This window comes from Delphinapterus leucas, chromosome 11 (assembly GCF_059928025.1).
Source record: "Delphinapterus leucas isolate spDelLeu-1000000601 "Yukka" chromosome 11, BTC_Dleu_Yukka2, whole genome shotgun sequence".
Taxonomy (NCBI): Eukaryota; Metazoa; Chordata; class Mammalia; order Artiodactyla; family Monodontidae; genus Delphinapterus; species Delphinapterus leucas.
The window spans coordinates 79,830,029-79,844,870 of record NC_143139.1 but is presented as its reverse complement, the minus strand read 5'-3'; the positions used below and the strand labels follow the sequence as shown (position 1 = coordinate 79,844,870).

Genomic DNA, 14,842 nt, shown 5'->3' with positions numbered 1-14,842 from the left:
ATAGCGAAAAAGCCAAGAAAGAAAATATTTCCAAAGGGGAAAATAGTACATCTGAAATTTTGGGGGGATTTCTACTTATGAAAGAAATGGTTCTCAGTTGGTGAAAAAGTCAGTAGACCTCTCTATACAGCTAAGGAGGTTAGCTAGTCCTGCTGCTTTTGATGAATTATTCGAAGGCTCACCCACTTAGAAAAAGCCGTGTGCATTTAAAATAAATCATTAATGATAAAATTGATTGTAGTTTGTGAAAAACCAAACAAACAGGTATGTGTGGTTCCTTTTGAAATATTTGTTCTCAAGTTCTGAAGGAATTGTGCCAGTTGGGTTTTTAGTCCCATGTAACAGAAGTTACTCTAGCCAGTTTCAGCAGAAACATAATTTATTAAGGTCTAACTGATAGCTCAGAGAAACTCTGGGAGGGTCAGAGTCAGGCTTGGTGGCCTCACAACCAGAAGCAAATGACGAGTTGGCTACACTGACTACTCCATCACAGCGTCAGCCGCTGAAGACCCTGTTAGAGCGCCCTCTACTACTGTCTGCAGTGAAGACCCGCACTGGGACGTCTGCCGCCTCCCACCTCCCATGTTGGGCCCCTCCACCTCCACCCTTCCCAGAAGAATAATTCTGTAAGCTGCCTGTTTCCTCCAATTGTTCTGCAAATTGAATTTACATATGGGTGTATCTGATTAGTAGAGCCTACATCACACGTCAGCACCGTGGCTGCAAGAGAGGCCAAGAAAGCGAGTTTCTGATTTCTACCTTTGAGAGTGGGACTCATAACGTGGGAAATTTGCCAAACATGGGAAGAATGTACAATAGATGCAGGGCCGCCATGAAGAGCGCGTATGCGAAATGGAAAGAGGATAGACAGAGCTAAGAACGTGGACTCTGGAGTCAGATGGACCTTAGTTCAAGGAGAGCTCCACAGCTTCCCCTACGTTCACTCTGGGTCAGCTACTCACGGCTGTTTCCTTATATGTAAAATACAGATAATGATAATGATGGCATCACACTTGTGCTATTAAGGTTAAACGAGGGAAGGCTTAAAGCATTTAACCTAGTGCCTGGTGCAGGTACATGGTGAACACTCATTACAAGTTCATATTGTTTTTGTTGATGTTGTTGGTATTACTGTTGTTGATGTAAAAGGACAATCAAAGCTGAGGATGTAAAAATGAATCTTTGTAGAAACCATTTGATAGTTTCTGTCCCAGAAATTAGTTTCAGTATTAAACTTACATCCCGTTTCTGGTGTAAAAACCAAACAACCACCAAGAAGGGTTAGTACCAATGTCCTGATAAATTATAAATGCTTCAGTCATTCTCAGCATTTTCTTGTGTCTCCCCCACCCCTTTATTTGTCCACTCTTACAGTCACAGAATGCCAGTTATAAGTCAACACATGCCCTCTTAAAAATCAAAGTATAGGGACTTCCCTGGTCGTCCAGTGGTTAAGACTCTGGCTTCCAAAGCAGGGGGCATGGGTTTGATCCCTGGTCAGGGAACTAAGATCCCACATGCTGTGTAGGGCGGCCAAAAAGTAAAAAATAAAAAGTCAAAGTATAAAAAGAACAGCTCAATGTATGTTGATATTGACAGTGTTATGTTTAGTGTTTCTTGGTGGAGGGTGTCTTCTATATGTGCATATGTTGACAGATAGGCTTGATAAAAATTTTGGCTGAGAAAAGGATATTAACTTATATAAACATCCCTGAGAAATAAAAGGTTAGTGGATGTATTGTGAGAGTATACCATCACAAAAAAGAACTAGGGATGGGGCAGTGGAATCCTCTCCATGACTAGATTTCACTATTTTTAGATGAATGGTGAAAATATGGTTTTATTATGCTACGTAAGCTTTTCTGCATGTGCTACACAGCTAACTCTCTTGGAGTGTAGTGGGCAGTGTATTGTTTTGGAGTCACAGGGTTGGCAAGCAAATCTCTGCTCTGCCATTTATTAGCCGAGTAACTGTTTTGAGCCTCAGATTTGGCATCTGTAAATGAAAATAAAATATGCTTCTTTCAGGGTTCTTGTGAATTAAATGAAGGCTTAGTATGTTTGGTGCTTAGTAAAGTGTCTGACACGTAATGTGCATTAGCCACACATGATGAAGTTGTACATTGACAAAGGGGAAAGGTAGCAGAAATAATTAAAAAAAATTAAATTGGGACTTGACTTTCATTGTACTGCATTAGCTGTTTATACAGAATTCGCTTTGTTAATTAGTTTTAGGCTGGCAACATTATTTTAGTTTCCCCTGTGTCTTAGTCAGTTTGGGCTGCTGTAACAGAATACCATAAACTGGGTGGCTTATAAACAACAGAAATTTATTTTTCAGAGTTCTGGAAGCTGGGAAGTCCAAGATCAAGATTGTGGCAGATCTGATGTCTGGTGAGAACACTCTTCCTGGTTCATAGATGGCTGTCTTCTCTCTGTGTCTTCACATGATAGAAGGGGTGAGGGAGCTCTCTGGCGTTTCTCTTATCAAAGCACTACCCTCATGCCCTAATCACCTCCCAAAGGCCCCACCTCCTAATACCATTGCATTGGAGGTTAGGTTTTAACATGTGAATTTTGGGGGGAGCACAAACGTTTTGTCTATAGCCCTCTGGATGCTGTTGGACCTGTGGTCTGGTTTTCAATTGGTGCAGAACAAACCCTTGTAAAACTTAGTGGTGTAAAATAACAACAATTTTATTAAGCTCCCAGATTCCATGGGTCAGGAATCTAACAGGGGACTGTAGAGATGGCTTGCTTCTGCTCCACAATGCCTGGGGCTTTGGGTGGGAAGACTTGAATAGCTAATGATGACTCAAAAGGCGAGGGGCTGGAATCATCTGGAGACTTTTTACTTACATGTCTGGTACCTGGGCTGGGCTTAACTGAAATTGTCACCTGGAGCATCTACACTTGGCCTCCCCATGGGGCTTGGGCTTGTTACAGCAGGGTGAGTGGCTTCCAAGACAGAGTATCCAGACTGCGAACAATCGAAGTGTAACCAGGGGAAATTTGCATAGCCTTTCTGATTTAGTCTCAGAAGTCACAAAGCCATCACTTTTGCTACATTCTGTTGGTATAAGTGAATCACCAAGGCCAGCCTAGATTCAGGGGGAGGGGAATTAGGCTCCACTTCCTGATGGTGGAGTGGCCAGGTCACATTGCAGAAGAGCATGCGGGATAGATATTATTCAGGCCTCTTTGGAAAATGCAATCTCCCAGAGGCTGAGCACATTTCAGCCTGGCATGAAAGTTTGGTCCATGTAAAAATGTTCCAGATATGTCATTAAACAAGAAAAGCAGATTATAGAACAGCGTGTACAGTACAATTCTATTTTTGTTTAAAAATATGCAGGGACTTCCCTGTTGGTCCAGTGGTTGAGACTCTGCGCTTCCACTGCAGGGGGCGCGGGTTTGATCCTTGGTTGGGGAACTAAGATCCTGCATGCCATGTGGTGCGGCCAAAAAAAAAAATATATATATATGTGTGTGTGTGTACATATGTGTGTGTACATATATATGTGTGTGTACATATATATATACACACACACATACACACAAAACTGTATGTGTGTGCATGTGTGTGTGAATGCATGCATGTGTATGTCTATGGGTATGTCAAGGCCACAGAAATTGGGTGTGCTAGAAATATGACTTAATTATTTTCTAAAACGCAATTTTTGACTACTAGCTCCATACTCCCACCCCCAGAGTCCATCCCTGCCCATTCTTCTGGATACAGAAAGTGGTACTTAGTTGCTTCCAGATGAACCCAGTTGACTTCAGTGGTTTCTCAGTCATTTCAGTCTTAAAGTTCCGACAGATTCAGGATTGTTTCCTCTCTGTATTCCTCTTGCCCCCCTGGAGTTGATGCTAACCCCTGGGGAGTGTTAAAAGAAAAACTGAGACATGTTAAACATTTTAAGACTTTATTTGAGCAAAAATTGATTCGAATGGGGCAGTGCCAAACAGGAAGTGGTTAGGAGTGCTCTGTGGACAGGAGCCAGGGGCAGGACCTACAGAGAAGATGCAGAAGCAAAGGAAGGAAATTATTTGGCTACAGCTTAAAGCCTAGATGGCTGTTTGTGATTGCTTGTCCTTAGCATTTTGGTTTCGTAACCTTGAGTCATTTACAGGCTTAGATTTTGGTTTGATTACATCGGCCGCCATGACTTTACAGCCACCTCAGTCTAATGGCCTCCTCGTTTAATTGATTTAATGGGAGCTTGTGTAAATGCCACTTTAGCAGCAACAGGAAGGGGGTGCCTACTCTTTCATCTTGCCCACGACATCCTGCATCAGATGTCTTTCTGCCCATCTGTCAGCCTGAAGGCCCTGGCTTGGGTCCACCTGGTTTCCTGATGCTGGGTCTCTCTGGAGATGGGGCCTCATCCTCAACATTCCCCCAGGGCAGCAAATCATATCCTTACACTGTAGCAATTTCTTGTCTGGGCTGAAGGATAACCTTTTCTTCTGGGCTGTTCTTTTCATCTCTCAGCTTATTTCCGAGCACCATTTGGGCCCTGGGGAGATTTTGGATGCTCTTGCAGGACAACCTGGGAGCCATGGAGATCCAGGGTGCCAACTAGGCTCCTTTAATACATGCATGTGCCCCTCTGCCCCTTCTTCTCTCTGATTGCTGCTCCTCTATACCTCACCAGCTTACACGCAACTCATAGATCTTCTCAACTCTGGACTCCCCAAATTTTAAAGGGTTTTAAAAATTTCCACCCATTCCAAAACTCCACCTTAAGGACTCTTGTATCTGCCAGGAATGCTTTTGGTTGTGAGAAACAGAGAACGTGGTGTATGGCAGCTTAAATCAGTAAGGCTTTATTTTTCTCACAAGCAAGAGTTGTGCAATGACTCCATGATGTCCTTCATGTTCTGGGGCAGTGCTGTCCAACAGATATATAATGGGAGCTGCATACATAATTTAAAAATTTATAGTAGCAACATTAAAAAGAGCAAAAGAAACAGGTAAAATTGATTTTAATGATATGTATTATTTAACCCAATATATCCCCAAACTTTCAATATGCAATCCGTATAAAAATTATTAAGGAGATATTTTTACATTTTGGTGGTACTAAAATTCTTCAAAATTCGCTGTGTGGGCTTCCCTGGTGGCGCAGTGGTTGAGAGTCCGCCTGCCAATGCAGGGGACACGGGTTCGTGCCCCGGTCTGGGAGGATCTCACATGCTGCCGAGCGGCTTGGCCTGTGAGCCATGGCTGCTGAGCCTGCGCGTCCGGAGCCTGTGCTCCGCAACGGGAGAGGCCACAACAGTGAGAGGCCCGAGTACCGCAAAAAAAAAAAAAAAAATTCGCTGTGTATTTTATACTCACGGCACATCTCTATTTGAACTTGCTGCATTTCAATTGCTTGATAGCCTCATGTAACAGTGGCTACTTATTGGACGGTGTACATCTAGGGCCTTTATCTTTTTGTTTGCTAGCCTATCTTAGCCTGTTGCCTTGTTTCCTCATGGTTACAAACTGGCTGCTGCACACTAGGTATCAGTTCTGCACTTAAGGGAGGAAGAAGGAAAAGATGACATCTATATCAAGAAAGTGAAATATTTTCTAGAAATCTCTAGCAGACTTTTGCCCATATCTGATTGGCTGGTACTTTGTCACCTGGCCATGCCTTACTGCAAAGAAGGCTGGGAAAATGGCACCAGAATAAAATTGGGGTTCTGAGAGTAAGAAAGAAAGAGGAAGATGGGTACCAGGGCACAGTCAGCAGAGTCCGTTGCAGGGCCCAGTTCCCCTACCACACTCTGCACTTGAGCCTCTTGCTTCCTCTCCTGACTCTCCTCCCATTTCCCAACTTAGAGGTTCTTCACCAGCCAGGGAGTGGGAGGTAGGGGGTGGGGAGGGTCCAGGAAAAACTGTTTTCAACTATTTGCATATCTTTTCCAATCCTTTCTGTTTTACACTGCAATGCGACTTTTGGTCTTAAAAGAAAAAAAAAATGTGGTGTGTTCTCTTTGGTACCTCTGCTAAAAATCTCGAAAATAATGGGTGCCCACCCATCTAGCTGGGGGCGGGGAGCAACAAACACAGAGTCTTAGAAAGCAAAGCAATTAATATTTTATATGTCATCCTGCTACGTATGCGTAGGAAAGAGAACTATGTACATCTGGATGATGAGAAAATCATAGGAATGTTTTTCCATTTCTTTTTGTTTGTCTATATTTCTAAGCTTTGTGCTATGAAGAAGTATAATTTACTCATAGGATTAAAAATTTTGGTCCATTTAATCCAATTGTAGCAAATTGATGTTTTAAAAATATCAAATAATCCCAGGATATAACTTCAATTACTGTAATACAGTAGCACTCAATTAAATGTTAGTATACATTGCCAATAGGATATTTAGGGAGTATATATATATATTTTTAAAAATTAATTAATTAATTAATTTTTGGCTGTGTTGGGTCTTTGTTTCTGTGCGAGGGCTTTCTCTAGTTGCGGCAAGCAGGGGCCACTCTTCATCGCGGTGCGCGGGCCTCTCACTATCGCGGCCTCTCTTGTTGCGGAGCACAGGCTCCAGACGTGCAGGCTCAGCAGCTGTGGCTCACGGGCCCAGTTGCACCGTGGCATGTGGGATCTTCCCAGACCAGGGCTCGAACCCGTGTCCCCTGCATTGGCAGGCAGATTCTCAACCACTGCGCCACCAGGGAAGCCCGGGAGTATATATTTTTAAAATAAATGTATTTATTTATTTTTGGCTGCGCTGGGTCTTCATTGCTGCGCGCGCGGGTTTTCTCTAGCTGCCGCGAGCGGGGTCTACTCTGTTGCAGTGTGCGGGCTTCTCATTGCGGTGGCTTCTCTTGTTGCGGAGCACAGGCTCTAGGCACAAGGGCTTCAATAGTTGTGGCTCACGGGCTCTAGAGCACAGGCTCAGTAGTTGTGGCACACAGGCTTAGTTGCTCCGCAGCATGTGGGATCTTCCTGGACCAGGGCTCGAACCCGCTGCATTGGCAGGCAGATTCTTAACCACTGCGCCACCAGGGAAGCCCTAGGGTATATATTTAAAGGAATAGAGTTATAACCCACTTGAACCTCTTTGATTAATTTTATCGGAGGTTAATGAAATCATTGGATGAAGAGTAAATGCTGGTTTGGTTCAGAGGCAGCCCCTGGTGTAGGTTAGCTTAGGTTTGTGGACTTTAACTTGCCTACTCCTGAGTCACTCCTAGGTTGGAAGAATCCTAGGCCCCTGGCTGGAGTGATAGGTTTGCTCTAGGCTAGAAGTTTAGATCCTAGTCCAGATTACAAGTCTGGTTCAGACTCACAGAGACCTTGTGGGAGGGGAGATGGGAGTGCTGTTTTTCTTGGCAGCCTCATGGCGGTTTCTTCAGCTCAGAGCCTGTTCTTGCCACCAGGCTGACATGTGTGTCCAACATCATCTATGAGGGAGGGCTAGGCATTCCTGGACAACCAAGCATAGAGGAAAATGAAGATTCCTTTGGAGATGCCAGTCTCCTTGAAGATAAATGAGATTATTAGGAGAGCTCTGGAAAGGAGAATGTGTGGTTTTGATTTTATGTTTTAAACCAAGTTGTAAAACTTGGAAAGCTTAAATAATGAGAGAGTCAGAGGAAGCTTCCAGACTGCTGAAATCAGTACAATACCAGGATTTAAGCCATGGAAGTCATCTAGGAGTGAACCTTTTAGAGAGGAAAAACAGATGATGTGTTTTTCTTGAGTAACCTGTTGAGATATATATATATATATTATTCTAAGATCTTAAGACCTGTGTATCAAAACAAAACAAAACTTAAATAGCATTTTGATTTCCAAAGGTTTATGTTCATTGATTGTTTTTTAATTAATTAATTTATTTTTGTCTGCATTGGGTCTTTGTTGCTGTGCGTGGGCTTTCCCTAGTTGCCGCGAGCGGGGGCTACTCTTCCTTGCGGTGTGGGGGCGTCTCATTGCGGTGGCTTCTCTTTTTTGCCGAGCACGGGCTCTAGGTGCGTGGGCTTCAGTAGTTGTGGCACGTGGGCTCAGTAGTTGTGGCTCGTGGGCTCTAGAGCGCAGGCTCAGTAGTTGTGGTGCACGGGCTTAGTTGCTCTGTGGCATGTGGGATCTTCCCAGACCAGGGCTGAAACCCATGTCCCCTGCATTGGCAGGTGGATTCTTAACCACTGTGCCACCAAGGAAGCCCTCATTGATTGTTTTTTTAAGTTTCAGTAATAAGCAGGGTAGAAAGATTTTCATTATCATAAAAATTGTATTATAGTAATTTCCTTGCAGTTTGCTAATTATTTTTCCCACCTCAAATTCTTGAAAATGTGAAAACACTATCCAATTCTTATTGTCTCAATAATGAGTGTTCTGAATAAATCTACTGCATTTATACAAAGTTTTAAAGTTTTGATAGTACAGTATAAAATGGTCTAAGAGTAAAATGATTCAATTATTTTTTGCACTTGTGCACTTCTTATGTGTGCAGCATTATGGAAACACAAAGTTTAATGAGACAGTTGTCTAGTGTTTACAGTGTAGGCCCTTAAGGGGGAAATTTCATTGCATTCCTTGTACCATTGTTAACTGCAAAAGATTGTCTCTGTTTTCCAGTGGGAAAAGGGACTGTCTTTTTTCCATTGTGTTGCAGGAGTGGGGTAGCTTTTTTTTTAATTAAAAAAAAGTTTTTTATTGAAGTATAGTTGACATATATAAACTATATTAGTTTCAAATGTATAATATAATGATTTGATATTTGTATATACTGTGAAATAATCACCACAATAAGTCTAGTTAACATCTGTTACCATACAGAGTTAAAAATTTTGTTTTTTCTTGTGATGAGGTCTTTTAAGATCTACTCTCTTAGCAACTTTCAAATATGCAATACAGTGTTCTTAGCTATAGTCACCATGCTGTGCATTACATCCCCGGGACTTAGTTATTTTATAACTGGAAGTGTATACCTTTTGATCCCCTTCACCCAGTTCTTCCACCCTCCACGCCCCCTGCCTCTGGCAACCACCAATCTGTTCTCTGTATCTATGAGCTTGGTTATTTGTTGTTGTTTTTTAGATTCCACATATAAGAGAGATTATACAGTATTTGTATCTCTCTATCTGACTTATTTCACTTAGCACAATGCCTTCAAGGACCAACCATGTTGTTGCAAATGGCAGGAATTCCTTCTTTTTTTATGGCTGAATAAAATTTCATTGTATACATGTACATACCACATCTTTTTAAAAATTGAAATATAGTTGATTCAGGGGGTTGAATCATTTTTTCGCTTTGTGAAAAGAAGCTATACAAAACACAACTCTGAGAGAGTGGCTCTAAGTCCACCCTTTTAAAACCAGTAGGTTTATACCCACTAAGGGGCAGGGCCGAGAGACTGTAGAAAACCATCCCTATATTCTGTGCCGACTCCAGCACGTGGTGCCTGCTAGTTAGCCCTTGTGTATTGGTTCATACCTTTTAGGTGTTAAGGACCAGAAAGGTGAACTCAAACTTACCTAACCCAATAGAAAGTTTATTGGCTTATATCACTGTAAAACTGAGAGGTAGAATGGCCTTCAGGGTTAGTTTGCTGTAGGAGCTCAGTGATGTCACTCAGGACTTAGTTCAAGTTCACCTTTCGAAGTGCCAGCTTTATCCAAAGGCTTCCTGCCCTCATGGGTGCAAGATGGCCGTCAACAGCTCCTGGGTCTACATACTTCTTCCATGTCAGAGAAAGATAGACTTTCTCCTCCAAATATCAAAGAAAATGCAGGGCTTCACTCTTATTAAACCAGTTTATGTCATGTTACTAGTTGCTGTGACCAGAGAAATGCCACATGATGATAGATCACTGAGGTAAAAGGTGATTGTCTCTGGCTATTTAGGTCTGAAGCTAAAGGGGTATCAATTCCACCCATGACTAAGCATAGAGGAGGGCCAGCTCCCCAAAGGAAACTCTGAGTACTTTTAGAAATGGGAGAAAGTGGTGGAATTTTAGGTAATCAACTAAACAATTGCCCACTACAGTTTGCTTCTTTATCCTCTGCTACTCACGATTTCTTAGCTCCTCTTCTTGCAGTTGGAAGTTCTTGAACTTGATTTATAATCCCCATGCTCTGTCCCATTCCCCACCAATTCTTCTCGTTCTATTCATACACAAAGTCTGTTCTTAGAAGGATGGTTATATGGAAAAGTGGAAATTTCCCTGGAACTCATCCTTTGCCACCCAAAACAGTGAGGTCATGATAAAAAGTCCCTTCTACTGTGCTGGGAACAAGAACCAGAGGAGCCTCCTGGAAACATGACATTGTCAGGATAAAGCCAGCATTGGCCATGGAAATCATCTGGTCAACATGGCTGTAGCTCAGCATAGACGAGGTACACAGTACAAGCAGGATGATAGGACTCGTGATCCTCGGTGTGTAGTCAGTGGTAAAGTTTCTTGGATGCTGGGAGGCCTGGGACTTCTAGTTCTGACATATATCCTTGATCAGCGATGTGATGTGCTGCCTACAAAGGACTCACTAGTCCTTGTAGCTGACAGCACAAGTGGGAACCAAGGCCAGGAAAGAGGAGTTCAAGACCTTGAAGGCAAGAGAGTAAGAGGATTGAGATCTTCCCATCTAGGTGGGAAGAAGAGTATCTACCACTGAGTATGGTGAGCTTCAGTCATTCATGAAATATTTAGCAAGTTCTGACTCCACTCTAGAGGCTGTGCTGGCCTTGGAGATACAATGATGAACTTGAGAGCTCTCTGCTTGCATGGAGCATTAAGTAATGTGGACATGCATTAGTCAAGTTTCTCTTGGCTTTGGGGAGCAGAATTGATCCTGCAAGCTTGTTAGAAGAATACTGGAGGTTCTTAGAGAATTCACAGAAGGAGCAGGGACTATGGCAGCTTGGGGCACCTTACTGGCTAGAGGTTAACAATCTTCTCTGAGAGTGCTATTGTTGGTGTGAAGGGGTTTCTGTGTCCAGTCTCTGTGGGTCTCAGTTCCAAATTCCTAGAGGGAAAATCTGATTGGTCCACCTTGAGTGAATGAAGTACAGACATGGTTGTCAGAGGCCTACCCTGTTGCGTGCAGTTTCCAGAGAAGGGCAGATGCTGTGAACCTGAAGGCCACTCTCTGTGGACAGGAAGGTAGATAAGCAACAGCAATTACAGTCCAGTGTCACCAGTGTTATGCTAGGGGGAGTGTGAAGTTGTGTGGGAGTGTGTCAGTCAAGATTCTTTTGGAGACAAAGGTTTAGAAACCCAACTTAAGCCAACCTATGCAAAAAGGGGAACTTGTTGGAAGGCTCACATTGAGAAGGGTGAGGGGCAGGTGGTATCAGGAGTCACTGGAACTAGGCACTTGAATCCTACTAGGTTTTTTTTTTCTGAGTCTCTCAACCCTGCTTCTCTCTATGTTGTCAACTTCTTTTTCTTAGGAAAAAATTTTTGAAATTTGAAATATGGCCACTGGCAGCTCCTGAGTCCCATATCTCTTGGCCTTACCACCAGAGAATAAATCTTTTTGTCCAGCTTCAGTTACAGAAATCCTGAGGAATGACCCAATTGGCTTGGCTTTAGGTATGAATCCATCCCTTAACCAATTAACTGTGTCTAGAGAGGCAGAATAGTGTAAAAAACATATTCCATGGTGATGGTTAAATGACAAACCAAAATGATTAATACCAAATGCTTTAGTTTAATATTCCCTGTACTAGTTATCTATTGCTGCTTAAGTTACCTCCAAACTAGTGGCTTAAAACAACAATAAATATTTATGATCTCACATAGTCTCTGCGGTTTGAAATTCAGGACTGGCTTAGCTGCTCAGGGTCCTTGCTGAGGTTCAGTCAAGATGTCAGCTGGGGCTGAAGTCATCTGAAGGCTTGACTGAGGCTGCAGGGTTTTCTTCCATGACAGCTTACTCACATGGTGCTTAGTTCCTTTACATGTGGTCCTGTCCACAGGCAGCTTGAGTATCCTCATGACACGGTGGCTGGCTTTTCCCAGGATGAGCAGTCCCACGAGAGTGCAAGGTGAAAGCCATAATGTCTTTAATGGCCTAGTCTCAGAAGTCACACTCTATCATTTCTGCAATATCATTTTCTATGTATTGGTCAGGTCTATTAAATGTGGGAGGGGACTGTACAAGGGTGTGATTCCCAGGAGGTAAGATTAGTGGGGCCATCTTGGAACTGTCTTAGTCTAGCACATTCCTCAAAACACATCCTGAAGACTTGGGATGTTAAAAGTTGTTACATGAAGAAGGGGATTTGCAGTCAAGTCAGTTTGAGAAAAGATATGTAAAACCAAGTTAAATAGGTTTCTTTCCTGCAGTGTTTCCATATGGCTTTTAGTACATTGATACCTGCTCTGAATTCCTGAAAGGGGTAGAGCACACCACAATTTCTTTTTCATTCTCCAACTTTTCCTCCAGTGGGCCCTTCTACCCTCCCCCATCCCCACTTCCGTCCCTCTAAAAGCATATCAGAATGCTGCCTGTCTCTTGTGTAAAATGTATGTTTCTGGCAAAGCAATACATTTTCATTTGGAGTTGCTCATCCTTGACCCTCCAAAACCTTCCTATTTATTTGGGCGACGTACATCATGAAAACCTAAGAGTTACTAAAAAGTAAAGGAACACATTTTCTTGTGAGGTGAATGGACAGTCTCTGAGGAAATTCTGCAGAAAAGTTTTACAAAGCTCTCTATGTCGGCCATGGTGTTGGGTGATATCGAATCATATAGTGACAAACACTGTTTGAAGGCCAGCAGCCTTACATGCAAGTTTGGGTGGCTTCTTTAAAATGTGTTTGGTGGTAGAAACACAAGGTACGGGTTAGTCAGATCTTGTACTTTGAGTTTTTGTCAACAAATACTGAACCTTTCAGTTTGGCACCTTCTCCACCTCCCCTTGTCTAAGTGGCTTTTTTTGGTTGTTGTTTCTTTGTTTAGGTTATTTGTTATGGCAACAACCTAATTTATTTAAAGTGTTTTATGGTGGTTACACCATCTTGAATTATTTAACTCAGTTATAAAAACTAAGGTAGTATGTATGTGAAAGCTCCTACACCATATGTGTTTGTGGAAATGTGCTTATTGAGATGTTTCCAAGCACAGCATCTGCTCTTATACATCTTTTTTTTTTTTTTTTGCGGTACGCGGGCCTCTCACTGTTGTGGTCTCCCCCGTTGCGGAGCACAGGCTCCGGACGCGCAGACTCAGCGGCCATGGCTCACGGGCACAGCCGTTCCACAGCATGTGGGATCTTCCCGGACCGGGGCACGAACCCGTGTTCCCTGCAACGGCAGGCGGACTCTCAACCACAGCGCCACCAGGGAAGCCGTGCTCTTATACATCTTTTATAATATTTTGCCTTAAGCCCATGCAATAATTGATCTCCACCATCTGATCATTTTTAATTTAAGACAGTTTGCCCTCTTATGTTTTTGATAAATGATAATTTTTAAGATTTTGGAGCAAAACAGCATCTAAGTTAAAAAGAAGAATGATCAGTAAAAATGTCTTCCCTGAGATCTTTAATTTCCTTTATCCAATGCATACCTTTAGAGAGGGATGAAATCTGTGCACTTAGAAGAGTAAGGTCTTCCAAATGTTATTGGGCTTACTCTGGGTTCCTGAGTACCGTGCTCTCAGGCATCCTGCCTTTCTGCACAAAATGGAATTTCACAATGTCCAGTGTTGCCCAATGGCTTCTTTTAAATTGGCTTTGGTTTTCTCTGTGGAGAGAAGACTTAATTAAATCCCCAAATACAATCCCACAGAGACCTGTACGTGCCCAGCTGCTGATTTCAGAAAATAATGAATCATGCAATAAGCTAGTGTTCATCTACCTTCTTGAAATAACGCTTGAAACAATCTGTTATTAATAATATTTCTTGAAATCTCAAAACCAGAGAATCAACTCTATCTAGGGGACTAACTTCTTGATTTACCAAAACATACATTGGTTCAAATGTAGTGAAGGAAGTGCAACCACCTTGACTATAAAATCTGCTGCTTTTAGAGCTAGGGGAGGTGCCCAAGGACCTCCAAATGTTGTGTACATCAGTGTCTCCCTAGTGTGATTTGCAAGCCACTATAAGAATGAGAGATGATTTTTGGTGGTGTGTGGATAAACTTTCAAAAAAATTGTAGTCGTTATTCACATGTTGTAGTGGGTTGAATTGTGTCCCTCTCAAAATTCCAGAACTTCACCCAGGACCTCAGAATGTGACCTTATTTGGTAGCAGGGTCTTTGCAGATGTAATTAGTTAAGGATCTTGAGATGAAATAATCTTAGAGTGGGCCTTGAATCCAATGACTTTATAAGGGAAGGGAGAGGGAGATTTGGACAGAGACATACAGAGAGAAAAAGCTCATGTGAATATTGAGGTAGAGATTGGAATGATGTCTGTACAAGCCAAGGGACATCAAGAAGCTAGGAGAGGGGGTGTGGAATAGTTTCTCCTCCAGGAGGAACCAACGCTATTGACACCGTTATTTTGAACTTCTGGCTTCTTGACTAGTGAGAGAATAAATTTCAGTTGTTTTAACCCACCCAGTTTTATAGTATTTTGTTATGGCAGCCCTAGGAAATGAATACACTTAAAATTTATTATATAAAATATACATGGTGTATAAAACCTGTTGTTTCACAGTCGTTACTATTTAGACGGGAATTCTCTAACTAATTTAGGTAGCAAAAAGTACTTTGATTAAAAAAAATTAAGTAAATAATCCCATAGGAGGTAGGAAGGTATTGCAAAATTGTTGTGGGTGCCACGTGGATGGAGGACCAATTTGGGAAGCATTGCTATTGGCAACCCACAGGGTCTTTCTGCCTGGAGTGGCATTGTGGGAGATCTGGGTCA

At 42.4% G+C, this 14,842-nt stretch overlaps 1 protein-coding gene across 4 annotated transcripts in view; it reads left to right on the top strand.

Moving 5' to 3' along the window:
* LOC111168723 (uncharacterized) overlaps positions 1-14,842 on the top strand; it is a 567,745-nt gene that overhangs the window by 21,076 nt on the left and 531,827 nt on the right. For all 4 annotated transcript variants that reach the window (XM_089920016.1, XM_089920017.1, XM_089920018.1 and 1 more), the window contains exon 2: positions 2,342-2,394. In XM_089920016.1, the coding sequence (XP_089776142.1) occupies positions 2,342-2,394 (53 nt within the window). The remainder of the gene's footprint in view (positions 1-2,341; positions 2,395-14,842) is intronic.